Source organism: Atractosteus spatula, chromosome 7 (genome assembly GCF_055471065.1).
Source record: "Atractosteus spatula isolate fAtrSpa1 chromosome 7, fAtrSpa1.hap1, whole genome shotgun sequence".
Taxonomy (NCBI): Eukaryota; Metazoa; Chordata; class Actinopteri; order Semionotiformes; family Lepisosteidae; genus Atractosteus; species Atractosteus spatula.
In genome coordinates, this window is record NC_142712.1 from 1,435,819 (window position 1) to 1,462,103 (window position 26,285).

The 26,285-nt window shown below is 51.0% G+C and overlaps 1 protein-coding gene across 5 annotated transcripts; it reads left to right on the top strand.

Moving 5' to 3' along the window:
- The first annotated feature begins 1,141 nt into the window (after positions 1 to 1,141).
- LOC148830055 (bromodomain and WD repeat-containing protein 3-like) lies at positions 1,142 to 24,869 on the top strand. Of its 5 annotated transcripts, none has more exons than XM_088922529.1 (43): positions 1,142 to 1,645; positions 1,755 to 1,813; positions 1,918 to 1,947; positions 2,115 to 2,174; positions 3,560 to 3,710; positions 4,103 to 4,201; positions 4,327 to 4,487; positions 4,772 to 4,993; positions 5,174 to 5,274; positions 5,502 to 5,572; positions 6,013 to 6,113; positions 6,208 to 6,248; positions 6,422 to 6,520; positions 6,909 to 7,062; positions 7,245 to 7,379; positions 7,681 to 7,809; positions 8,288 to 8,513; positions 8,720 to 8,893; positions 9,330 to 9,513; positions 9,806 to 9,893; positions 10,252 to 10,398; positions 10,722 to 10,810; positions 10,972 to 11,167; positions 11,508 to 11,612; positions 11,818 to 11,925; positions 12,431 to 12,555; positions 12,952 to 13,034; positions 13,315 to 13,426; positions 13,898 to 13,959; positions 14,173 to 14,328; positions 14,999 to 15,119; positions 15,316 to 15,441; positions 15,621 to 15,690; positions 15,994 to 16,047; positions 16,687 to 16,812; positions 17,481 to 17,633; positions 17,724 to 17,893; positions 18,148 to 18,350; positions 18,897 to 19,034; positions 19,745 to 19,891; positions 20,211 to 20,558; positions 20,888 to 21,019; positions 21,165 to 24,869. In XM_088922529.1, exons 1-43 carry the CDS (start codon positions 1,597 to 1,599, stop codon positions 23,219 to 23,221), a joined length of 7,362 nt encoding a protein of 2,453 aa, XP_088778655.1. In that variant the 5' UTR covers positions 1,142 to 1,596; the 3' UTR covers positions 23,222 to 24,869. The 5 variants fall into 5 exon arrangements, with proteins under 5 accessions (XP_088778655.1, XP_088778657.1, XP_088778658.1 ...); XM_088922531.1 differs by having other exon boundaries at positions 10,975 to 11,167; XM_088922532.1 differs by lacking the exon at positions 1,918 to 1,947.
- The last annotated feature ends 1,416 nt before the right edge of the window (positions 24,870 to 26,285 follow it).

Genomic DNA, 26,285 nt, shown 5'->3' on the forward strand with positions numbered 1-26,285 from the left:
TGAATGGAACGCATTAATGTATGAAATCGTCTGCATGAAGCACCTGATGGGGAGCCGTGTAATTCTGACACGCGCAGTTTCAGGTGTCTACGCAGACTCGCAATTCTCTGGAAAACACTTCTGAAGTAAACTAGAGCAGACAGTTGGATTCCTGAAGGTCATTAGCGTCATTCTCTCTCGCATGCTTCTCTAGTGTCACACAAGGGGGGTTTCAGTTGGGCCCTAGATGCAAGGAACTATTATTGATGTGCAGGAACGAAGTGGGGCTGGAGCTCCAGCCTCTCCTAATAAGGTAGGGGGCAATTTAGCTGCGAGAGAAAAAGGGGCAAAACTATGCGTAATGGCTGGAATTGCCGTTTCAGAAGAGCCTCTACTGAACTGGTTCTGTTCTTCACCCCTCTGCTCCTGCTGTGTTCAGGACCCCCATCTGCGGTCTCCTCTCAGTGTATTCTCACTCACCCTGCGGACTGTGGGTCCTAATGCCCCACTGACACGGAGACTAGACTGTAAAGAGGCACCATCCTTCAGATGAGACGTAAAACCGAGTTCTTGACTCTCTGTGGTCATTAAAAATCTCGGGGCGTTTCTTGAAAAGAGCAGGGGTGTTACCCTGGTGTCCTGGCCACATTTCCCATTGACATTTACCAATCATGGCCTCTTAATAACCCCCATCTCTGAACTGGCTTCTTTACTCTGTTCTCCTCCCCACTGAGAGCTGGTGTGTGGGGAGTGTACTGGCACACTGGTGGTGGTGGAGGGGATCCCCATTACCTGCAAAGCGCTTTGAGTGGAGTGTCCAGAGAAGCGCTATACAAGTGTCAGCAATCATAATTATTCTCACTGTGCATATCCTGTCTATTTTTTATTGTTGTCATTCTGTAAAGTGCTTAGAGAAGGCGCTATATAAAATTTTTTATTATTATATTATCATCATGACGACTTCCCTGAGCTGGGCTTGCACTGGTCACGTTTAGCGGCTGGGCCCCACAGTAACAACTCAGCTGCTGGACTGAAGCAGAACCGTCGAGGAGCTGGGGTGGTGTTTTGTTTTACGGGCCTCGCCGTGGGCTGCCGGCGTGTTTACACTCCACACGCAGAGGATGCCCACGAGCACCCTCGGCGGTGACGTCACCCCCCCCAGGGCGGGCCGAACCACATCGCGGAAAAACACGGCCAGGCAGCGTCTCCCAACCAACCCGTCTCCGCACGGACGCGATTCACCCGGCATCGCCAGTGCGCGGCGCAAACAGCAGGGGGGAGGCCGGCCGGCCGGGGATCAGCGCGAAGCCTCCTTTCGAGCCGCATACCGTGTTTCTGTAAAGCGCGCCGGGCCCGCAGCCGCCTGGCAGCGGCGAGGGACTATTTTCCCTCTCCCCCCCACCTCCCCCCGCTTCCTGTGCGCCGGCGGAAGTATACACGGCGCAGCCCCGGCCTGCTCACTCCAATGGCGACCGGAGCGGGCTGAGCGCAGAGCGGGAGCGGCCGAGGAGGGGGTCAGAGCGCTGCCACCCGAAATAAATAAATATCTCTCTCTCCGTCTGCTACCGTAGGGGGGGAAACAGACCACGACTCCTCCTTCGCCTCCCCCACTTAACCATGGCCGGCACGACGGCCAAAAGTCAGAATGTCTCGCTCCTCGAGTCGGGTAAGGCGCAGAGGGAAAAGTGTAACAAAACACGTCGCGGGGAGCAGCAGCTGAAACTTTCCGTGCCGGCGGCGGGTCTCATCTGTGCCTCTTGTCCGTGTCGTTGCAGAGCTGTACTACCTGATCTCCCGCTTCCTGACGACCGGCCCCTGCCGGAGAGCGGCGCAGGTGAGCCCGCAGGGGGCCGCTCGGGGGGGCGCGCCGGGGGGCTGCCCTGCGGCCGAGCAGGCGCTCACCCGGCGGGGCTTTGTGTTTCTGTCTGTGTGCCGCAGGTTCTGGCGAGCGAGCTGGAGGAGTACGAGGTGCGTACGTCCCCGCCGTGGCTGCGGGCTCCCCCCCCCCGTCCCCGCTGTCTGACATCACGGAAATAGCTGCCGCTGCTGAGGCTCAGGCTGCGCCGGGCTGCGGGTGGGAGACGCTCAGTTAACGTTTTCACTCGCCCTCTCTCTCTCTTTCTGTCCCGAACAAGCTCCTGCCCAGGCGCCTGGACTGGCGAGGGGACGAGCACCCTCGCTCCTACGAGGACTTGGTAAGGGGCGGGCGGGCTGGGTGGGTGGGGGCTTGAGCCTTTTCTCCCCCCCCTTAATGTATTAAAAACGCTCATTTTCGCTCCTCTGGGGGGTGAGAGTTTCTGCGGGGATCTGCACGGAAAATAAAGCAGAAGGCGGCGAGCGACACACACAAACCCACGGGGGTTTTTAAAACAAAAACGGAGCTGCCGTTTTCAGCTCCCTACACCTCGATTATGACATGAATTAAAAACAAAGGTTCTGTTTGTCGGCCTCTAACATGTGCGGTTCCCGTCCCTCGCCAGGTAAACGCGAGTAATGAGCGGGTTCAGAGCCGCTCCGGTCCAGGTGCTGCGGTACCGTGCGGGCGGGGACGGCGCGGTGACGAGCGCCGACCCCGGCCAATCACAAGCCCGCTTGCGCCGCGGAGCTGCGCCCCGATTGGCCGGGAGCCTGTGAAGGCGGGCCCTAGCCCTGCGTGCTTTGGGGGGGCCCCCCGTGGGTCGCGCGGCTCCGCGCAGGTGGACACGCAGGGGTCCGTCTGCGGCTGCAGCGCGTCTGTCGGGCTTCGGCCCATGCAGACGTGCAGCCCTGTAGTCTGGTGGTAGCCGACGTTGTAGGTGGGAGGAGCTTTTCTGTTTGAAATTAATCGATGAGCCAATGAGCTGTTTTGTGTGTGCGGGGGTTAGTTCTGCAGTTTTACACCTGCCTGGGAGACGGGGCATTTTATTCAGCCTTGGGATTAAAAGAGGTTGTTGGACACTCAGGTTTTCTACACAATTAGTGAGTCCTAATGCATTGTAGGTTAAATGCAGATGTCCAGTAAGGACAGAGTGTTATTTCTGTCTGCGGGGCCCCTATGCACAGTAAAAATTAACTTGGGAGTCTTTGTTTAGTCTTAACTGTAGACTGGGGGCTGGATTGTACTGGATAATCCTGGTGAACCTTTAGTGTTGTGTTCAAAGCGAGATTGTAACGCTTGAGGTTGTGGATCTGTAATGTTTGGGGGAGACATTGAAAGCGTTGTGATAATGAGTGAGTCCTGAAGGATGGGCCTGAAACCTGTTTCCTGGCGGGCATGATGTCTTCTGGGATCTGTTTCATAGCTGCCCATATTGTTTATTTTACTTCCTGATTGTAATACATATAACAGCACTTCACAGTCTTTTATAGGGTATTATACCTTCAGTGCAGTGATCGCATACAAACTTCAACTGTAAAGGAATTACAGAAAAATCCTTCTTGTGTCTAGTAAATAGCCGGTCTGTCCAGATTGGCACAAAAACCCGACGACCCTAGCGACGGGCTGAGCACAGAGAGAGCGGGATAAACCCGGTTCTGATGTTCCTGTGATCCCCGCTGTCGCCCGGATTCTCACCCCGTCTCTCCGCTCCGGCTCCCGCAGGTTCGGGCGAACAGCCATGTGGCCCCGGACCACCTGCTGCAGATCTGCCGCCAGCTGGGCCCGCTGCTGGACAGACAGGTCCCCTCCTGCGTCCCGGGCGTGGGCTCCCTGCTGGGGGCGGGCCGCCACTCCGCGCTGCGCCTGGACAAAGGTGACGGTCCCGCCTCGGCGCTCCTCCCGCGCGGTCGTTGGTGAAGCCGCTGCGGACGCTGGGAAGGTTGAGTGGCCCTGATGACTGTGCTTGGGTTTCCCCTGTCCTGGGCTCCACTAGAGTCGCCAAGATGGAGTCCTGCCTGCTCCTCCCCCTTTTCACTCGGCTCTTGGGTTTCAGTTTCTGCAACACTTCCTGTAGCATTTCCGAGGGGGTGCATGTTTGTCGTCGCCTTTGTGTGGTGTCTCTCTGTCTGCGTGTGTGTGTGTCCTCAGGCAGGTTGGGTGCGAGTCGTTCAGGTGGTGCGTGCTGCTGCAGGAGTGTCTCCCTGCTCGAGGGCCCCTTTGTCCAGCAGCTGATAAGAGCCTTGTTTTTCCTCTTCTGTTTTGAAGATTTCAAGAAAGTCGTGTGGAAGGGCTCAGCTTTCGCAGCCCTGCGCAGAGGCAGGCCCCCGGAGATGCCGCTGACCTACAGCGACCCCCCGAATCTCGGTGAGGACCAGTAAGCACTTATTTGACCAGACTGAGCCCTTTCCGGGACGTCCTGCTTTTTACTCTCGCGCTCGGTCCTCTGGCCTTTCCTGCTCACCGCCCGGCTGCCCCCTTCTCTTTTACAGTGGAGATTTATCGTGCCAGAGAGCTCACGGGCACAGAGCGTTTTAGTTCTGCGTGTCCCGTGACCCACTATCAGCGCATGAAGATGCACAGGAGGATCCTGGGGCACCTCTCTGCTGTGTACTGCGTGGCCTTCGACCGCACTGGACTCCGCATTTTCACCGTAAGGGCGTCCGCTTGGTGTCCGCTGTTAGCCTGCCAGCTGCCTTTGCCACGGCAGGAAGCTGTTTATCCCTCTTCGCGGTCCCTGGAAAGACGGCCTGGTTCCTCTTTTCCAGCAGGATGTGCGCGTATGAGCATTGAGCTGCGAGCGGGAACTGTGTGCAGCGACGTGCGTTTGTTTGAGAGCGCCGGAGCTCGAGCCGCCGCGTGGTCGTGAGGTGTGCCGGAGCGGCGCCGCCAGGACCGCCTGACCCAACTGTGATCTGTGGTTTAATTCTCTTCAAGGGCTCTGACGACTGTTTGGTGAAGATCTGGTCCTCTTTCGACGGCAGGTTGCAGTCCACGCTGAGGGGCCACTCGGCGGAGATCTCCGACCTGGCCGTGAACTTCGAGAACACGCTCATGGCGGCGGGCAGCTGCGACAAGTCGATCCGCGTGTGGTGCCTCCGGACCTGCGCCCCCGTGGCCGTGCTGCAGGGCCACACGGGCTCCATCACCTCCCTGCAGGTAGGGCCTTCGCCCGCGGGACCTGACCATCGCTCAGCCCAGGGGAGTCATTTTTTATCACGAAACGTGTTTGACGCTAAAGCCCTAGTTCTCATACCCTGCGAACGAGCTGTGGCGTCTGATTAATTTATTACGGGGTTTATAAGTGTTCATAAGTATAACGATGCTGTTTCCTTTCAGTTCTCCCCTTGTGCCAAGGGCACAGTGAGGTACTTGGTGTCCACTGGCACTGATGGGATGGTGTGCTTTTGGCAGTGGGACGCAAGCAACACGAGTTTTGTGTGAGTATTCGAATGTGTCGGACATCTAGCACTGTACATTAGTGTGATGTACAGTCAGGCGCTATTCCTAGTGTCTCCCTGGATGGGGGAATTCTGTTGAAAATCTGCTGTTGGTTTCACGCAGCCTCTGAAACCGAGAATAGAGACAACCACATCTCGTATTTGTTTGACTGGTGCCAGGTGTAAATGTAAAAATGTGTTCTGATTGTCCTTTTTTTATTATTTAGAGATCGTCCGCACAAGTTTACAAAAAGACTCCGACCGGGTGTTCAGATGGTGTGTTCTTCATTTAGTCCTGGTAAGGAAAGATTAAAAACTTCAAACGGTTTTCTTTTTGCATTTTGCCAATAGGGAAGAAAACAAACTATCTCACCGTGGTGGGCTGTGTATATATATCTAAATAATCCAATGCATTTCATTACATTTTAAAAAAACTTGACACAGCTGAAGCAAGAATAGTTTCCTGAATGGCTCTCTCTTCTGTTGAGATCATGATTGAATCATGAGCGCACCCTCTTGTCATCTGTATATTGAGTGTTTTAATTTGAGGGTGAGGGCTTTTGCCCAGAGTCTTCACTGTGAGTGTGTTTAAGGTCTTCAAAGATGGCTTTGTTCTTGATAGTGTTGGCTTCCGTTTTGATAAATATGCTTGCCGTGATTTACCGTAAGATGACGGTGTCCGGCTGCTGCTGTAGAGTGTGTGAGACTCGGTGGTTTAAACCTGGGAAATGTTTCTAGGTGGCATGTTCTTGGCAACAGGAAGTACTGACCATGTCATCAGAATATACTACCTGGGTGGTGGCAGCCCTGAGAGGTGTTCAGAGCTCGAGGCACACACGGTAAGCCCCAGCCGTAGTACCTAACTGTCTTCTGGGATTTTGTCAGTTTTTTGGTAAATTAAGATCTGTTTTCCTGGCTTTTTATATTTTTTAGGATAAAGTTGACAGTATCCAGTTTTGCAATACCGGGGACAGGTAGGGATTGCTTGTTGTTTGTGGCATTGTGTAATGTTTTCTCGGGCTTCTTAGACATTTTTTCCGCAGTAAGATTTTCTCCTGTCTTGCAGGAGAATGCCCGTTGTTTTTATGACGGTGTTTATTTTTAGTTGCTGTTCGGTTCAGGGGTTTCCCTGTGTGCTCTTTCTCAGGTTTGTGAGCGGCAGCAGGGACGGTACAGCTCGAATATGGAAGTTCCAGCAGCAGCGATGGAGAAGCATTTTGCTTGACATGGCTACTAACTTACCAGGGTAGGTCCAGACCTGGTAACCAGCCTGGGTTGTGGTGCAGTAATTCGGGTTCTCCAGAGGCACCCCAGCATTCGTAGGGAGAGGGTCCCTATGGATGAGTGTTCACCTGAAACAGTGGCACAGCTGGTGGGATAGGAATCCGTCTTCTTTTCCCACAAATAGTGAGAGTTGTAGGAAAAGCGTGGGAAATACGATGGTGTGTGTTTTGTTTAAAACCAGGGAGATGTGATTCCGTGTTGCTGTGTAAAACGGAGTCGGTGAGTTCCTGTACTATAGGCTCTGCACAGATCGTTGCAAAACCGAAAAAACAGGTTGAGGGAAGAAGCGAGTTCACTCTGGTGACTGCTCGGGTCGTGCACTGCTTGAGTTCCCCTCTCCCTCTCCGGAGATCTGCTCCTGCGGCAGCGGAGGAAAGCTTCTTCAAGTCGAAGGTGACGATGGTCGCCTGGGACCGACACGACCACTCCGTCATCACGGCGGTCAACAACCACCTCCTCAAGGTGTGGAACTCCTACACGGGGCAGCTGCTTCACGTTCTGAAGGTACGTTTTTGCACGCTTTAATCTTCAGCTTTGGCATAAAACTGCGTTTTGCGAAGGAGCGCCGGAGGCTGTGGCCTACCTGAAAGTAAAACCGTGCTGTGCTTGGCGCCCGTGTGGCGTTGCTGCTGTCCTGACGGGCGTGCATGTGCACACAAGCAGTAATGGTCTGCGCTGCGTTGCAGGGCCACGAGGACGAGGTCTTCGTGTTGGAGCCACATCCCTTTGACCCCCGGATCCTGCTGTCGGCCGGCCACGATGGCAATGTCTTCATATGGGACGTCGTCAGAGGAACGAAAACCCAGCATTACTTCAACATGGTACGGCCATCGCCTGTAATTGGCTCCATTGTGTGGGATCTTGTTTTTCAGCTTTCCTCTTCCTGGAAGAGCAAGCCTCCTGTGTCTGTGTTGCATTTGTTGGTAGGTGGCAAGAGTTGAGTGCAGTAGTTTGCACTCACAGTACTTTTAGTATGGCCATCCTGCGAGGTGCAGGTGTAACTCTTGTAGCTCAGGTATTTCCCTGATGCGGATTGCTGGGGCATTCATTCACTTCTGTGCGAGGTGTGAGCCGTACTCCTGTTTGTTTTATCGTATTCCCTTTGTTCTCTGTCCTGACCAGATTGAGGGGCAGGGTCATGGGGCGGTTTTTGACTGCAAGTTCTCTCCAGATGGCCAGCACTTCGCCTGCACGGACTCCCACGGACATCTGATCATATTTGGGTTTGGATCCTCTAAGCCCTATGAGAAGGTGAGACTGGACGAAAGGTGAAGTTGACTTTTTAGAGGGAGCGCAGGCACTGCAGGATGAGCAGTAGCACTGATACCATTCAGCGATCATCCGTTCAAGAAGCTTGATGCGGCTATATGCACGTTTCACGAATCCCATTCATTCAAAACGGGATGTTGTGAATCAAATGTTTTGAAACGTAGAGATCGGCAGTTGAATTTGTGTAAATAATACATTACCTTTATTGAAGCATTGCAGTTCTGCTTGAGAAATTTTGCAATATTACATTTATTGTAATCTGGTTTCTTTTTAGCGTTCTTAATGACATTTGAGGTTTTTTCCTAGTTCTCTTCTAAATTCAGGTCTTATCCAAGGGCAAGAGATAATGATGTCTTTCAGGTGCTTCCAAGGCTAGCACTGTTATCAAGGCTTCTACACTGCATGATGCTGCCAGTTTTTATTCCGTCAACGAATCACCTACGTCTTTCCTTTCCTTCAGCTTCCAGATCAGATGTTTTTCCACACGGATTATCGGCCCCTCATCCGAGACGCGAATAATTACGTGCTGGATGAGCAGACGCAGCAGGCACCCCACCTCATGCCGCCCCCTTTCCTGGTGGATGTGGATGGAAACCCACACCCCCCCAGATACCAGAGGCTCGTCCCCGGCAGGGAGAGCTTTGCCGACGAGCACCTGGTGCCCCAGCTGGGATATGTGGCGACAAGTAAGAGTGGGACGGCTGGCGGCTCTTGGGGCTTTGAACCCTGTTGTTCATTTGTCTGGGTCAGTGGAGGGTCCGGAACGCCAGATCGGATGTGGGAGCAAGCCGGAGGAAAGTGCGCCTCTGATTGTTGATTCTGTGGCTGGCGAGGAAGCCGCAGGGAGGCGTGCGCGTGCCTCTGCTGAGCAGGTTTCGCTTGTGCGCTCCAGGTGACGGGGATGTGGTGGAGCAGGTGATCAGCCAGCAGACCGGGGATCACGACGATGCGGGCCAGGAGCCCAGCATGCTGGACGGCTTCATCCGGGAGCTGCAGGAGCAGCAGGACAGACAGAACGGAGCAGAGCCCGGGGCGCCCCCCAGCGTAGAAGGCACCCCTCGCAGAGGTGAGGAAGCAGTCCTCCTCCTCCTCAGCAGGGCCAGACATTTGTTGATGTTTCTTGGAGCTGCGTGTAGACATCAACCACAGTCAGATTGGTCCAACATGGCACAAGAGAGTGGCGACGTGTTGCTTGTTGCTCCTCGTCTGTACTTTTGTCTGTTTTATGTTATGGACCGGGTTCCTTTAATGTCTTTGTAGTGGAGCATACATGCAAATAAGCGTTTCATTGCATTTGTACATATGACAAACTGAACTGTTTAACCACAGTTAAAAACCTCCATCTGGTTGTGAGAACTGCTGTAGACCTTTAAACTTTGAGCAGCGGCTTGTGCTGGTGCTTTTTTTTCTCTCTCTTTGAAATATTTAATAACTACCTTGCGGGTTGCGACACAGGCTAGAGCCATCTCATTCTTTCTCCCCCCCGCCGTGCGTCCCTCCAGTTTTCCGAAGCCAGAGCGCGGACGTGCAGTCGTCTCCCAGCGTGGGGCTGCGGCGCAGTGGGCAGGTGGAGGGCGTGCGGCAGATGCACCAGAACGCGCCGAGGAGCCAGATGGCCACGGAGAGGGACCTGCAGGCCTGGAAGCGCAGGGTCGTGGTGCCGGAGATGTCGCCTAGCCTGTACCGGTGAGCCTGAATCGCTGGTGCCTTCGTTCGCCCGCAGGGTTAAACGTGCGCGGTGAAAGTCCAGTTCTTTGGGATTCCCTTTTGCGTGTTTTTCTAATTCTTGGATTCGTAGCGAAGCACAACAAAAAGTTTAAATATTCTGCATCTTTTAAATAAAGCAGACAAAGGGGTGTTGGGTGCTAAGGTTATTTTGTCTACCTTGATCAAAGATTGAAAATTTTTTTTTTGTTCATGGAGCTTTTTGGGGGAGGAAAAAGCTTCATGGTTTTTGCCAAAATGTTTCTCTTTGCAGGAGACAGGAGGAGTACAGAATCGGCAAGGGAGAAGAGGAGATATCGCTCTACCTGTTGAAGAGGAAGAGACCATCTCACGGGGCACGGGTAAAGGGGGAGATAATTTAGGAAAATATCAGTCTCAATTCTAAAGCTGAAATGCATAATTTCATCCTTTTATAGGTACTGTAATTCTACAAGTAATGTCATGAACTGTTTATTTTGGTGATCTAGTGGAGTGCCGCAGGGATCTATACTAGGGCCACTGCTAGTATCCTGGTATTCTTGGTAAAACAATTAAATTGACAGAGTACTTTGCCCAAGTTGTTCCTGTATGATACATAGCTGTATAAATGGGTGGAAGTTAAGAAACAGCTGTGTGAGATGCTTGGATCGTGATCTCGGTATTAAGCGATAGGCTTGATTGCTTCCTCCCTCTTGTAACCTTTTCTCTGCTCAAAAACAGGACGATTCTGACGATGACAAGACTTACGCGAAACGCACGCAGTCTCGCAGGCCGCGGGTGAGGAGCCTTCGGACCCGCAACACTGCGGCGGAGTACATAGAAGACTCTTGTGAGGAGGGGGAGGAGACCAGAAGCTCTGCTGATGAGGTTAGTGTTCACCCGTCTTGATGTGGGGTGTTTTTGGAGGCTTCCCTTGCTAGATGAAGCAGGATCGTTCTGTGAGTAATTTCTGCAGTTTTAATGTGAAGGGATCGTAAGCTGAAGAGCTGCCGTGCTGCTAGAGAGAGGTGTCAGTCAGGGGCACCTGACTGCTAAAAACATGAGTTTGGAATCTTTATGATGTAAGAAATTGTCATCTGAACCCCCATGAAACATGTTATCAGGTCTTGCGTCAGTGAGGGTGTTTCAGGACCGTGAAGCTCTCAGACGATGCGTTTTTCAGGAGGTGTGTTTTGCTTTTTACGGTCCAGGGCAACGAAACAGAAGTCAGCGGAGCACCTTCAGCGGAGTCTTCCAACGAGGAAGAGGAGGCAGAGGAGTGGAAAACCGACAGCTCCAGGTACTGATAACGAGACCTGTTCAGTGTGTAATTACGTTGAAATTGCTTTAAGAAATGTGGAACACTTAGGCACCCGAGTTTTTCCCCAAAATGTTTTTTTTTAACCGAAGAAGCAGGTGCGTTTAAAAACTGCAGGCGAGTGATCCGCGCTCCTGTCTCAGCAGCTCCTCCAGCGAGTACTCGGACTGGACGGCCGACGCGGGCATAAACCTGCAGCCGCCCACCCGGCTCTCATCCCGCCGCCGAGCGAGGGTGTGGATCAGCAGCTCCGAGGAGGAAGAGGAGGAGCCGCCCGACGAGGAGGAGCGCCCGCCTCAGCCTCTGAAACAGAGGAGGTCCAGGAACAGAACTCCCCGGGTAAGATCGGCGCCCCCACTGCGTGTCCTGCTCTGTCCCCGGTCCCATCGATTCAGTTTACAGCGCGACTGTGTCTGAATCTCATCGCATAGCGTGATTAGATAGGCCGTCAGGATGTGGAAGAGTTTCCTCCAGTGTGGTCATTGCAAAACGTGAACCTGTACTTTGAAAAGCCACCGAGACACAGGTTGCAGGTGATAACGAGCTCATTTAGAGAATTGTATCAACTGTACGTGTCGGCGAAGGAACTGATATTCCCCTACCAGTAAGTCGGGAGTCAAAACTCGCTCCGGGCTGTGGTGTGATCCAGGCTGAAACGTTTCCTTTTCTTTGTTTCCAGAGACCATCGTTTAACAGAGAGGTTTCAAACGAGTTCCGTCCCTCCGCTTGGATCACCGATGTCATTCCCCGGAAATCGCCGTTTGTTCCTCAGATGGGCGACGAGGTAAATCTTCTCCCGTGTCTTTCCTTCGAAAGCGCCCCCTTCTCCCGCCCCCCTAGGAAGGGCGGGTTGTAACTGGCGTGTGACGGGAGCGATGGCTCCAGGTGTCCTGTGTCGGGAGCAGTGGGGAGGGAGATTGAAGAGGGGGAAACTGCCCCGCTGTAGTGTGGCTGTAGTGTGCTTTCTTTCACGTCTCCGTCCTCCGCAGGTGATCTACTTCCGCCAGGGCCACGAGGCGTACGTGGAGGCCGTGAGAAGAGCCAGCCTGTACAGCATTAACCTTGAGAAGCAGCCGTGGAGAAAGATGGAGCTGAGAGTAAGTCTGTGCAAGCCCCAGTGTCCTGCGTGTCCAGTCCACACGGTTCAGAAACGGGGACCAACCGATGGGACAGTCGCCTAATTAAAAAAAAACACAGAAATGTTACATCCTTTTGAGTCCTAAAATTGTCATTTTTCCTAATGCAACGGTGAACAAAGGACGTATTAAAGCTCCTGAAGAAGGCTCCACAGCCGAAATGTTGTGTTCTCTTTTCAGCATGGAATAAACCTTTACTTGTTCCTTTAGAGCTCTATCAGAGTAGTTGCTTTAACACAGCCAATTGATTCTTTAGGTCCCATTTAACATTTAGTCCTCGCTGTTCATACTCAGCGGGGGCCTGGTGAACATGGGTTATACTCTGTATTTTTGAGGTGCAACCCGAGAGGGGAGTCCTCTGATACACTGACAGCATGTCCTCCTGGAACTGGCAGTTGTCTTTGAAAATCAGGTCACTTGCCTTTTTCACAATTGAATGGATAACTGTCTACTTTGACTTTGTCAGGACCAAGAGTTTGTAAAAATCACTGGAATCAAGTACGAAGTGTCACCTCCAACACTGTGCTGCCTGAAGCTTTCTCTTATTGATCACGGCACAGGGAGACTCACGGATAAATCCTTCTCTCTAAAGTAAGTACCTTGCACGTGTCAGGTCAGGACCGGGGTCGGTGCAGCTCTCTTCATGTTAGCGGGCTTTGTAGGTTTATAATATTTTCTGCTTTCTTCCTGAAGTTAAATTTCTCTACTTTTGCGGGCGTGTTTTTTTTTTTTAGGTGTTGTCATGCTTGTCGTTTATGTACGGTAAGCCTTCCATTCCAGACATGGAATAACAGCTTGTGTTTAGATTTTGTTCAAGTATAACAGGAAACTTGAAAATATATGCTTGATCGAGAAGAAAACGTTTTCAGAAGTAGGAGAGCTGTTCATTTGCCATGGGGACCCCTGCCTGCTCTTCAGGGAGGGCGGATTACAGAAGGCATGTAGTTAACGTCACGAATGTCATGAAGCTGTTCGCCTATTGTGCAGGTACCACGACATGCCAGATGTGATTGACTTCCTTGTCCTGAGGCAGTGTTATGATGAAGCCTGGCAGAGAAACTGGCAGCCAAGTAAGTTTAAAAATAATCACATCATTAAGGTTTGAGGCTCTTACTTTGAAATCCAGAAATATCCGTATCGTATATTCAGGGAGGGCTTTGGAAATTGTATTTTCTTTGTAGAGTTAAATGTTTTCATGAGATGGTCCAGTATATTGAGATATTATAGTGCTTGAACATAAAAATCGAGGGTACACTTGAATTATCCAGGGTATCTTTGGTCTGTACCAATGAAAATTGAGTTCTGTTGCAATGCATAGATGAAATGGGATTTCAACGTCTGGAATTTCAGATGACCGATTCCGATCTGTGATCGACGATGCCTGGTGGTTTGGGACTCTGGTGTGTCAGGAGCCGTACCAGCCGGAGTATCCCGACAGTCACTTCCAGTGCTTCACCGTGCGGTAAGGAAAGGGAAACGTCGCCCTGGAGTCTGCCAGGAGCTAGGGAAGAGGAGAGCAGGGTGCGAGATTTCATGGAGGATGAATTATAGGATGGAAAATTCCCCTCGCTTGTAAAATGGCGTTGAAAAGGAATCGGATTAAGTACCTGGCTTTTGAAAACCACGTAAAAGTACAAGTTTTTTTTTTGTCTCTTTGTAAAAGCTCAGCTGTAAGTATTCTGAATCAGTCCCAATATCTAGTGGCTTTAAACACACTGTTGGGGAAAATAGGCTTGGGAATGAGGTTGTTGGCAAAACCTTGCTTCGTGTTCCCTGTCACGTATGTTGAAGACTTAAGCGCTGGGGCTATATGTCAGTGAGAAGTGATGGTGGTCTTGGTTCCCTTCTGATATTCTCCCTGTGCTCAACATGGAGTGGAAGTGAGTGATCAAGATCAGACCTGTCCGCGGTTTCACACGCTGTTGTTTTTCAGGTGGGACAATGGAGAGACGGAGAAGCTCAGCCCCTGGGATGTGGAGCCTATTCCACCGAACGGTACAGTGAACTCATTCTGGCAGCTTGTAGGACAGCGGGAATGATACAGTACAGTACGCGTTTCAGAAAGAGCTTTAAAACAAGTCGGTGCTTCAGACGTTTCACACAGGACCGTTTTTCACGTCGCTGCTTTTCACTTCGCAAGCCGCCTGGGCTGCACGGCGGCTTCCGGTCCGGCGGGTGGGTGACGCGCCTCTGTGCCTCCGGTTTCAGCCCAGCACCCCGAGACGGTGGGAGGCAGCGTGCCCGTGACCTCGGACGAGATGAGCGAGCTGCTGTACCAGCCGCGGCGCGGGGAGTGGGGCCGGCGGGGCCGGGACGAGGAGTGCGAGCGGATCATCTGCGGGGTCGATCAGCTCGTGGCCCTCGGTAAGGCGCCCTGCGCTTCTCGCGCCTGTGCTGCTGGTCTGATGGGCCGTCGCGGATCTGTAATCATAATCAGCATAATAATTCCTTACACTTATATAGCATTTCTCTGGACACCACTCAAAGTGCTTTATTGGTAATGGGGACTCCCCTCCACCATCACCAGTGTACAGCCCCACCTGGATGATACCCTGGCAGCCGTAGTGTACCAGACCGTTCACCACACACCAGCTCTCAGTGGGGAGGAGAGCAGAGTGATGAAGCCAGTTTATAGATGGGGATTATTTGGACTCCGTGATTGGTAAAAAGGCCAGGGGGAAATGTGGCCAGGTAGCTGGGGTAACGCCTCCTACTCTTTTCGAGAAACGCCCTGAGATTTTTACTGACCACAGAGAGTCAGGACCTCGGTTTTACGTCTCATGCGAAGGACAGCGCCTTTTTACAGGCCCCCTACTGGCCCCACTAACACCTCTTCCAGCAGCAGCCTTAGCTTTCCCAGGAGTCTCCCATCCGCTGGGCTTCAGTGGGCTGCCAGTTGTGAGTTGCAGGGTGATATGGCTGCTGGTCTGACTGATGACTGGTGTGTGTGTGTGCCTTGAAATTTGAAGTTGCCCACGTGGCTTGGCGGTGTCAGGAATAACGCCTGGACCTGACAGCTTTCTTTGACCCACAGACATCGCGGCTCCCTTCGCTGGCCCGGTGGACCTTGTTCAGTATCCCACCTACTGCAGGGTGGTGGCGTACCCTACTGACCTCAGCACCATCAGAATGAGGCTGGTGAATCGGTTTTACAGGTCAGTGTTGCCCTCCTCCTGCCCCGCTGGTGCTCTGCAAATTGATTGAAGAGCAGCAGTACCCGTCAAAGCACTCAGCAGTTGGTGTGCCTTTAAGGCTGTGCTCAGATTTTTTAAGACGGTGCATAATTTTTTAAAATCTAAAATTGGCTTATTTCTGTGTAATGACTGATTTTTTTGTTTTATTTTTTTGCAGGAGGATCTCGGCTTTAGTCTGGGAGGTGAGGTACATTGAGCTCAATGCCAGGACCTTCAATGAGCCAAGCAGCAAGATTGCACAGACGGCGAAGAAGATCACCGACGTCCTCCTCAAGTTCATTAAGTAGGTGTTTATTGAGCTGCCGTGGGGAGCTGTTTTTGTTGGGCTGTCTTTTGAATAGGTGGAGTTATTATTTAGCAAAGGATGGACGTAACTTTAGAAAACCTATGACCTAGATGTAAACCAAATGACATACTGTAGAAGCTGTGAAATATATTGCCTTTTTTTTACTCTTTTTTTAGTAAAGAGGACTGTGTAGACATTTTGGAGATCTACAACACAATGGACGATCTGAGCTGCACTGAAGATGAGGTGAGGAAATTGAATTATAGGGTTACTCTTTTTGTAATTTCCAATTTGTGCATAAAAACCCAATGATGCTTTGCTCATGAAACTGTGCTACTTTAGCAATGAAAGGTCAAAACAATTACGTCACTCAGTATATAAAACGTTTGCATCACTGAATTTCTTTTTTGAAGAGTGGAGAGCCCAGAAACTAAGCTTTGTGCTGTTGAAAGTGGTCAGTGTTGCAGCTGTGGTCTCGGGGGAAGGTCTTCAGCAGCAAGTGGCAGCTCCTGTGCCGATACTGACAGGTGTGTCTGAACCTTTCTTTAGGAGCTGGACGACACAGATGCACCTGGAACTTCCTCGGGAAGGAACCTGAGACAAGTAACGTTCTTTGAGCAACTTTGCATTGTTGTGAAGAGCCTGTAAAGTCTTGTTTTAGTCCAGAAGGGAGTCAGGAGCTTGAATTGTGTGAGAACTCTGAGGAAAACCAGCGTACTTCATGGTTCTTCATAGTGTTTATGGGCCAGTCTGTGGCACTCTTCCACCCAAATTTCCAAACCAGTGCCCCAGTGCGATGATGGGGGACACTGCGCTGTAGGTGGTGCTGCTTTGGGTGAGATGTTAAAGTGGGGTCCTGACTGCTTTTAGTCATTCAAGATCCTTTGGAAGAGCAGAGGCTTAACCCTGGTGTCCTGGCTGCATTCCACCCTGGGTTTATACATGCTGGCCGCCTCCTGCTGTGTGTCTGCCAGGTGGGGCTGCACTTCAGTGGAGTATGAAGTGGACCCCTTTAGTGTAAAGCACTTGTATGCTCTTGGGACAAAAAGCACTGTATAAATCCAAGGAATTGTTGGGCTTTATAAGCACTTGGAGATGTCAAGAGGTGGAGTAAAGAACTGGCATTCGCTTCTTGTTGTCGCCAAATGAACTGTCCTCTTCCGGGTCTTCGTTCTTTTGGCTGCAGAGGGACTTGAAGTTTGTTCGGTGGTTTTATGTCACTGACTGTTTCTCTCTGCGCAGCGCGATATGGAGTTTCTCTACGACGTCGACGCCTGGAAGGACCGGTGCAAGGTGCTGGTGGACTACATCCTGGAGTGCGAGGACTCCGAGCCCTTCCGGCAGCCTGTCGATCCGGATGACTATCCGGTATGCGAAATAGCTGGATCCCAACAAGTCGCTGGTCCTTGGCCTGTGAACACAGCCTTCATTGCACAGAGTCCTGAGCTGTTCCTGAGAGCTGTCACGGCCTTCTAATAAATTGCCTACATCACTCTGCTCTCCTCCCCACTGAGAGCTGGGGTGTGGGGAGCGTACTGGTGCACTATGGCTGCCGTTGCATCATCCAGGTGGGGCGGCATGCTGGTGGTGGAGTGTGTTGAGTGGAGTGTCTAGAAAAGCGCCCAGAAAAAAGAGTCCAGAAAATATAAGTGTAATGAATTATTACTCTTGGCTTACATAAGTGGTGGGAGCTGCTCAGTCTCCGTCCAGAAAACATTGCCCACAAACATGGCCTTGTATGACGAATTCTTTACAGTTGCTTGATAAATACATGCAATAAATATGTTTTGGAAGCATATGACAGCAGTAGCATGAGCCGATTGCTATGTTTTTTAAATTGTGCAAAAAGTTAACACAAGAACCTCCTTCTGGGCACTTAATGATATAATGCGAGCATTCTGACTGTGGACAAGCTGATTTACTGGGTTTTAAAAAACTGGGTAGGCAATGAGTTGTTATAAAGTATTGTTCAGTAATACTGTGCATAGCTTTGTACTGATGGCAGGAGAAGTGATGGTTTCACGTGCGTATTTCAGGACTACCGGGACATCATTGACACGCCGATGGATTTTGGGACGGTGAAGCGGACTCTGGAAGAGGACAAGTACGAGAATCCAGTCGAGCTATGCAAAGATATCCGCCTCATCTTCCTTAATGCAAAAGCCTATACGCCAAATAAGCGTTCGAAGGTATGGGCGACGCCTGTGCCTGTCCGTCTTGAGAAAGTGCCTTATGCATCCCTGTGGATAGTAAGCCCCTCGTTCTTGTGGCTTTTGCAGATCTACAGCATGACCTTGCGACTCTCCGCCTTCTTCGAGGAGCGGATAAGGATGATCATCCCGGACTACAAGACGGCACTGAAGCGCAGCGAGAAGCTGCGGCGCAGCCAGCGGTGCCGGCGGAGGCTGCAGCACCGAGAGCCGCTGGAGTCCGGCTGCCGCGCTTCCGGGTACGTCCGCGCCGCGGTGGTCCGGAAACCTCTCGACGTACAGCAGAGCGCATCTTGTGTCTGCCTTGCGTTCCATCTCGGCTGTTTGTGCGGAGGCTGTCGGCATCCCCTGACCGTATAAATCCTGGAGGCGCCGCTTGTGCGCTTGTCTGTCAGCGCTGTGTTCCCTGTAGTCCTCAGAGTCAACATGCATATTGTACCTTGAAAACGCGTTGCAGAAGTGCTTATTTCCTGTTGTGTTTCGCACCTCTTAGTCGGAAAGGGAAGGTATTAAAAGCTCAGGAAGAGGTGGAAACATCATCCAAGACTTGTACGACATCTACCTCAGCCAAAGCGTCTGCCTCAGCGCGGTTCCGGAGGAGGAGGAGGAGAGGTGTCTCGTCTGGAGAAGATTCTTCAGCGTCCGACAAAGCCCTCTCCGCAGCCTCAGGGCACAACACCGAGGAGTCCACGACCAGTAAGACATTCCTCCAGATTCTAGTTTCCCGGCACGGTGTGTTTTTTTTTTTCCCAACAATTGTTTTGTTTTCAAAATGTGGTGCCCATGATAAAGACTGTGAGCTTGAATGAATAGGTAAAAGGGCTGTAATGAACCAGGTGTTTATGATTTAAAAACCTAAGGGTCATTTCTGTGGCGAGACGTAGCCCGTCCGTACATCTTCACATGCAGAAATAATTCGCATGGAAATTCACAGGCCAGTTTAATAGCGTGAACTAGTCTGGCACTGCGCTTCCCAGCACTCACTCGTAACCGTGTTTGTTACGGTCTTCCACGTGGAAAGCTATACCGGCGCTGACATTGTGAATCCTGGTTGGCATGTTTGCTCTGCTGAAGTGAGTATTCTCATGTGACGTGCAAAAGAGCTTGCGCTCCTCCGAGATGAAGTTTTGGTAATTGTCCATCTGCTGTACCTGAACTTGCCCGGCGGGCTCTGTAGAGCTTGCTACAAGGTGAATGGAAAGCACATCTGTGCCCAGAGCTTGTCCCGGTCGTGTTTTTTAGCCTCGGAGAGCGAGAGTGAGGCGTCTTCCAGCAGCAGCTCCAGGGGCTCGGCCTCCTCCTCGCGTCGCCATGGTAGCAGGGAGGTGGGCAGAGGCAGGGTGACCAGGAACAGGCCTGCGCAGCACTGGAAGAGGCCAGGTGAGAAACCTGTTAGCAGGCTGCTGTGCCCGCGGTCGGGCAGTGTGGGGGGGGCGTCAAGGTACGATCAGCTCTTCAGCCAGTCAGTTGCCTGCTAACAGCAACATCTGCACACGTACATCTATTCATCACTTTGGTAGGCACGGGTGGGGAAAAATGCTTTGTAAAACTGGTGAAGTGGAAATGTCCTTTCCAGAGGTTAAGCTTTAAAATACTGGGTTTACATGCTTTGCGCGCTGTAATTGTTCACCTTTTTTATTTCCCCCAGTCGAATCGAGATAGGTTTTAGTTTTTTTGCCTCGTCTCTTAAGTTCAGTTGCCTTTCGAGAAGCAGCTCACATTCTGTCAGAGGAATCTGATAAAGTTTTTCACAATATGGCTGATGTGTAACTCCCAACGCTGTGAGGTCCATACTTGACTGGCCAATAAGAGGAATGTGAGCGGGAGGCATTGTGGGGAAAGTATTTGTGTACCCCTGTGATCTCCGTGAGGTCTGGGGAACTGAGAAGTTTTGGAAAATGAAAGTTCACCCAACCAAAGGTGTATCAGTGTACTTTTGTCTGCCTTTCACTAGTACCAGTCCCAGATTTGTCAGACTTGTGAGCAGGACAGACAACTGAATGCAGTTAAACGGAACAGACAGCTGGGAGTCTAGTTGAAAAGAATCAGCCCTTTTCATTCACTTTGACCCCTCTGCCCCCCGGGTTCAGTGTCGGAGAGCGAGGCGTCTTCCAGCAGCCCGCAGGACAGCGACGATGGCAGTGCCGCACGCCCGCGGAGCAGAGAGAGGAGAGCAGCCGGGATGTCCAGCAGCAGGGTGACCAGGAACAGGGCTGCGGCCGAACGGGAAAGGCCAGGTAGGACTGGTGGGGAGGAGGCGTGTGGACTCGGGCAGCACATCCCCCTTCCGTTTAACTGCAGGGCCTCTCCGGCCGTGCTTTCTGTGACTGTTCATAGCTCTCGAGCCGTAATCATACAGAGCTGGTTGGACACACTCTAACTTTAAACGTGGTCCCACCTGCAGAAGATTAGTTTCTCATTCGTTGGAACAGTCCACAGAGTCAGAGCCGTTCTCTGGCCAGAGGTCCCGGATCGAAGGGATGTTGGTGGCTGTAGGCAGCCTGTGCCCTGATTGCAGTCTGCGGAGGAGAAAAGGCCGGTGTGCTCTTTCACCAGAGACCAGTGCGCAGGTGAACGGCCACAGCAGCAGAGCTCGCCGGGACGCCACGCAGGAGTGGGCGAGTGACTCGGATGGGGAGGGGCCTTCCGACTCGCAAACTGACAGCGAGGAGGAGGAGGAGATTGGGCGGAGGCCGTCGACCAGGAGGGCGGCTGTGGCCGCCACCAACAAGACGAAGATGATGAGCACCACCGAGGATGACGAGGAGTCGACCTGGTCGGAAAAGGAGGATGATGGGAAGCCGGGTGGCTGCCGGCCTCGGCGCAGGGCGAACAAGCGTAAGCTGAACATCCAGAGCAGCTCTGAGGATGAGGAGCCGTCGCCCCAGTGCGACCTTCGCTCAGGTGAGGCCGGGCTGCTTGGGAACAGCGTTACTTGAATAGAGGTACTCTTCACCAGGTCGTGTCCTTAAAGGAGTTTGAGAGATTAAATTTGTTAGTGTTTTAAGCCTGACTATAAAGGCATTGTTATTATTTTTAAATAAAACCAGATCTACCAATTACATGCCACTGGACTTCGTATTTCAGCTTAGTTTTAGCATGTTTTTTTTTTTGCTCATCCTAAGAGGTGGCATGTTAGCATTCCCTTGATACACTGACATTAAAAATACAGGTAGCAAGTGCCAGGAATTGCTTATCACTGATAAACGAAATCACTTTATTTAATTTTGAAGGGTCAAGAGAAGGTGAGCAGTCTTCCAGCAGCTCGAAGGAGAGCCGAGATGAACCCTTGGCCTCGTCTTGTCTCCATCAGAATGGGGAGACAGGAGGGACCTGCAGGGGCAGGGCAACCAGGAGCAGCCAAGGTGAGTCGCCCCTGACACCCAGATACTATTGCATGACCACATTTGTGGTTTTTAGATTTATTCTACTAGTAATTGATATGCTAGAGTAATTTGACCTTGTGGCTCAGCTTCATTTGGCGTTTACTGTGGCCTGTTCTCGTTGTAGAGAGAAGTGCTCAGGTGAACGGTCACAGTCGGACCTCTCGCACGAGCAGAGCGAGGAGGCGTGGGAGAAGCCCGGCGCGGGGAGCTCGTCGTCCCATGGGCGCCATCGCCGAAGAGGAGGGAATCAGGCGGAGGCCGTCGGCCAGGAAGACGGCGGTTGCTGCTGCCAGCAAAATGAAGATGATGACTGAGGATGACGAGGAGCTGCCGCCCTTGGGAGAAGGGGGTGGTGGGCGGTACCCTCGGAGAACCACCACCAAGAAGGTGTTGAACACGGAGAGCAGCTCCGAAGAGGAGTCTGTCCTGGACGTGGAGGCGGGAAATAGCGGCCAAAAGTGTCCTCTCCAAAATGGGAAGAAATTAACGCAGAAGAAGGGGATTAGAGGACACACCTCGGAGAGTGAAGAGCACGTTGGAAACGATAATAAGGGGAAAGTGTCTTTGCAACATAAAAAGGGTAAATTGCCCTTAAAAAGCCAGAGGCTTGAGTCTGGCACAGAGGAGGAAGAACCACAGCCCTCCCATTGCAGAAGGCCTGCGGCTTCAGCTTCTAGATGGAAGGTGTTGGCTTCTGCCGAGGAAACTGAAGAATCGAGCGAAGAAAACCAGCACAGACGGTCGAATGGCAGGAGCGAGGGAGCAGAGTCTGCCTCGAGCGAGGAGGAGGCCAGGCAGCCTTCTCGGAGCGCAGCCCAGAGAAAGACGCCGACTGCGAAACCTGGGGCGAGGTGGACGTCTGAAAGCGTGGACTGCAACAACAGGGCTTCCTCGGAGGAGGGTCTGGCGCAGCGCACCAAACGCAGGTACAACATGCGGCAGGCTTGCAGGTTTGCCGCTGACGGGGGCGAAGCCAGTCACAGCAGGAAACAGTTTTTCCGTGCTTGTAAAAGCAAATCCTTCGCAGCCCTGAGGGAAGACTCTCTGTCCGAGAGCGAAGACCCAGGGGACCTGCCCACTGCGGCCGCCTCTGAAAGGAGCACTAGGCTCCAGCAGGAGAGAGACTCGTCTGAGGAGCGTTCAGAGCCTGCAGAGGACGCCCTGCGCGAGACCAGCAGAGACCAGGATCATTGTTCTTCCAGGAGACACGGTGGCAAGCTGGACTGTAGGGGTAGCCGTACTGAAAGCACTGTCTACCGGAAATGGTCTTCCAGTTACTTAGTGGGCACAGGCGTGGAGGTGGAGGCGAGCAGTCGGCGTGATGCGGGAAAATCGCATTGCACAGACAGCGACTCCCAGGAAGAGCAGCCTGGCCGTCAGGAGAGAGCGTTTTCCGGCAGAAAACCTTGTCTTCGAGCCTTGCCCCGGAAAAGAGATGCCACGGAGGACTCGGAGGAAGAGGAATGGCGGTCCGAAACGGAAGGTGGCTTGGAAGCCAGGAAAAAAGGCCAACTCTGGAGGACCGGTGCTCGGGACGAGGGGAGACGGCTGGAGCCGAGCAGTCGGGCCAACCCCAGGAAGAGGCGCCTCTCAGATTCCGAGGATAACCTCCCCATCAAAAAGAAATGCCTGCGGAATTTGGAGCGCCATTGTAGAGGAAACGGAGAGGAACGGACATTTAGAAAAAAATACTGTGAAGAAGAATCGGCAAGCGATTTTGAAGCTGAGGAGGGACACGACGACGGGGACCGCGATGAGAGCGACGGGCTCTCAGAGGACGAGGAGCCGAGATCCAGAGGCAGGACGATCCGGTCGGCTCCGAACGTTGCAGCCGCAAGGAACAGACGGAGGTCGAGCCAGCAGAGGAGACGGGAAAGCAGCAGCGGCAGTGGCGGCTGGAGCTCTGGGTCTGGCAGCGAGGAGGAGAGCGGCTCTTCCGCGTCGCTCCTTTCGGGGCCACATGCCCGAGTCCGTGGCGGTGGCAGAGGGCGCCGCTTCGGGAACACGGACTGCAGCAGCCAGGGGGCCGCCCGGCGCTCCGGAAGGAAGCGGAGGAAGGTGTCGGCCGTCGACAGCGATGGCGGCGAAGTCTTTTCCGCCTCCAGGAAGCCGCGGCAAGCCTCCCGCATCCGGACGAGAAATCGCGGCAGGCGGACCGTGTCGTATCGCGACAGCGAGTGAAGGGAGCGAGGCAGAGCGGCGCCGGGCTCGTCTTCGGGCATAACTTATCGGACACTTTCAAGACGCGTGATTGTCAAGGAAATGTAGTAGCACTGGAAACCTTTAGAAAAAATGCTGTGAATCAGTTTCATTCAGGGATATTTATATTTTCTATGAAAAGGTTTATAGAGCTTAGGAACTGTTACTAAGGCATTTACTTGCTGTTTTCACAATGGTTAGCACAGATACCATATTGTGCCTCTTTCTTGGGGCAAATATTAATATGTCCACAGGTTTAATTGAGCAAAAAAATCTGTTCACGTTCAGCTTTTGTGATTTTGGCCAGCTAGTCAAAGGTTTGTGGGGAAGCATTAGCAGCTTGGGTGCTATCTTAATATACCTCTTAATAATTAACCTGATATTGCTGGCTGGCTTACACTAAAATACAGAGGCGTTTAATTTACTAGTCTTGCATTAGAAACTCAGGGGTCAGAAAAGTTTACTGAACTCTCATGCATTCTTTATGAAAATCAAAGCAACCCTTTCTAAATAAATTCAAACATATGCACTGGCCTTGAACAAATCTGCCCCACCCTCCTGACACTACTCCAGAGAGCCACGAACTTTGTACACTGCAAATTTGACAGCTGTAGAAAGATGCTTAAATTTAATCTACGAGCCACATTGCACAACCATTGAGCCCTTTTTTGTCATATCAAAAGCTTATCTGTGGAAGTTAGGGAAAACCTTAATGTCTGTCCTAACACTTTGGGGAATGGGAACTTTGTGGGGCATGTAACCAAGGTGTTTGCAGAACCATAATTCTACCATAAAATTCAAGTATAAATGAAATCTCTTCAGGTTCTGGAGTTAAAGTGCCAAAGAACCATCAAAAGGCAGTCTCTCAAACCAGTGGGTTGTGCGGAGTGGCTTCAGCAGTGTCTCCGACATTCATATTTATTGTTCAGCCTTGTCCTATTTCCAGAATTAGTTGGTAACTTGCCAAGTGCAGAATACCAAAAAAAAAATCCTCCCCATTCTATCCTAGTTTCTGTAGCATAACAGTTTCTCATATTGGGAAGACTCGCTTGGGTATAGGTCGTCCTTGTATTGTTTCAGTATTAAAACCACCGTTGAGACCTAACCCGGAGTGTAGAACTGTACTTAACTCAGACTTCTTTGAATTTAGAATTCAGAACGTGTTCTTGAGATGTGGGTAAAATAGCATTTTTTGTTTTGAATAAAGATGAACTTTGAATTTTTATGGTTTATTTTGCTTTACAATTTAAAGTTAGGAAAGGCTTCAGAATGTCTTTACATCTCATGTTTAATTTTCCATTGTTAATGACATGTTCATTGTTCGTTTGTGTTGGCGTTGACCCACGGTTGAGGGGAGCTGCTTTTGGCTTATAAAATCACAGTTGCCAAACTACAGGTATTTGTGATATCTGAACGTTAAACCCGAAACTGGGACTGCAAACTGACCTTGAATGACCTCATTCAGAGGACCAGGTCTGCTTTGCGTGTAGTTAAAAGCTGTTGAAGCGAATCAGAAATTGAATTGCTGTATAGAATTAGTTTGGTTTAAAATGTTTTTTTTTGTTCCATTTGTTGTTAGTGGTTCGGAGTATCATGCTGTTTGCTCCAATAAAGCAGATGGGAGAGTAAACAATTGCATACTGAATTCTTTTTATGGATAAAGGTAACTTTGTGCCATGTTTTTCTGAGATGTCTAGTAGGTAATGGTTTGTCTCTGATCAAACTGCTGGTACTTCAGAGCATTTTTATTTTCAAGGCCAACAGCACTTGCCTGGAGGCAATTTAGCTGCAAACCAGCATTGTTTCAGAAAGACCCTAACAGATGTCAAATGTTTGAGGAGAACTATTACATCACCCTAGGGGAGGTCACTGTGTCATTCAGAAACATGAGCATTAATTAAGAGGACAGCTGCTTTATGTGAAATTTAAGTTGCTTGCCACACTGTAGTGGAGCCCTAGGCGTGGTTTTCTGTCATCTGTATAATGAGGAACATAAACATTATCCCAACTTAAAATAATTTAGGCAAAACTCAGAAAACCATTAGTGTTTTACGAATTTGTAACTAGTTCACATTTCTACTGAAAGGTCTCCACAACTATTACTAACTTTACCCTTCAACTGTACTAGTTTCAGAAAACAAAAATGTTAGGTATTGGGGTGGCTGGGTATATACGAGCAGTGTGCCGATAAAGCTTCCCGCCCCCCGTGTCCTGGTCTCTTCCGTTGGGGCGCAGTCTGCGGGCTCCGCTTCCTTCTCCAGAACACGCCGCTCCTGCTGGTGGCCCTCATCCGATCGTACAAGACATGAGGGGAGGGGGGGACCCCACTTCGGGATGGGTGGCTGTTTACGGGGAAAGTCAACCGTTTCGCCTAAACCACCATCAAGAACGGCGATTAGAAAGGACCTCCATGCCCACCAGACAGCGCCGCCAACTCAATCAAACGGGGTACAGATCTCCCCGTTTTGTTTTTGAGACTAAAAGAAACATCAATTTCGGTGACATAAGCCGATGTTAAGTGTTAGCGTTTTCGCATTTTGTTGCAGATTTTTTTTAACGCCGAGTACCCGCCAGCTATACAGTCCCACAACTGTCTCTCTGGGGTTTAAGGTGCTGCCCTCAATCGTCTTTTTCTCTTTTAGACGCTTAAATAAGCACCATGTCCCTGATAGAAACCAACTGATTTTTTGTGTGTGCTAATCTTACATCTCGAGCACAGTTGCAAACAGAACACAATTTAAATGTTACAGTTCAATATTTCTATATATACTTGCTTTAAACTATATTTCAACAGAGTACAAAACCCGTTGCAGAGGAATATAAAACAATAATGTGATTTGACGTAGTCGCAGGAAAATGACGTCACGTTTGCTATCGAGGGAACCCTGGCAGATTCGCAAATTTGAAAACTATGAAATATATACAAAAAACACTCATATGTTCTTTTATCAAATAATATACAATTTATACAAAGTTAAATACTGTGCTGTTTACAAGATGATGCATCGGAGTAATTATTGTTATGAAGAAAATCGAATAGTCGTTT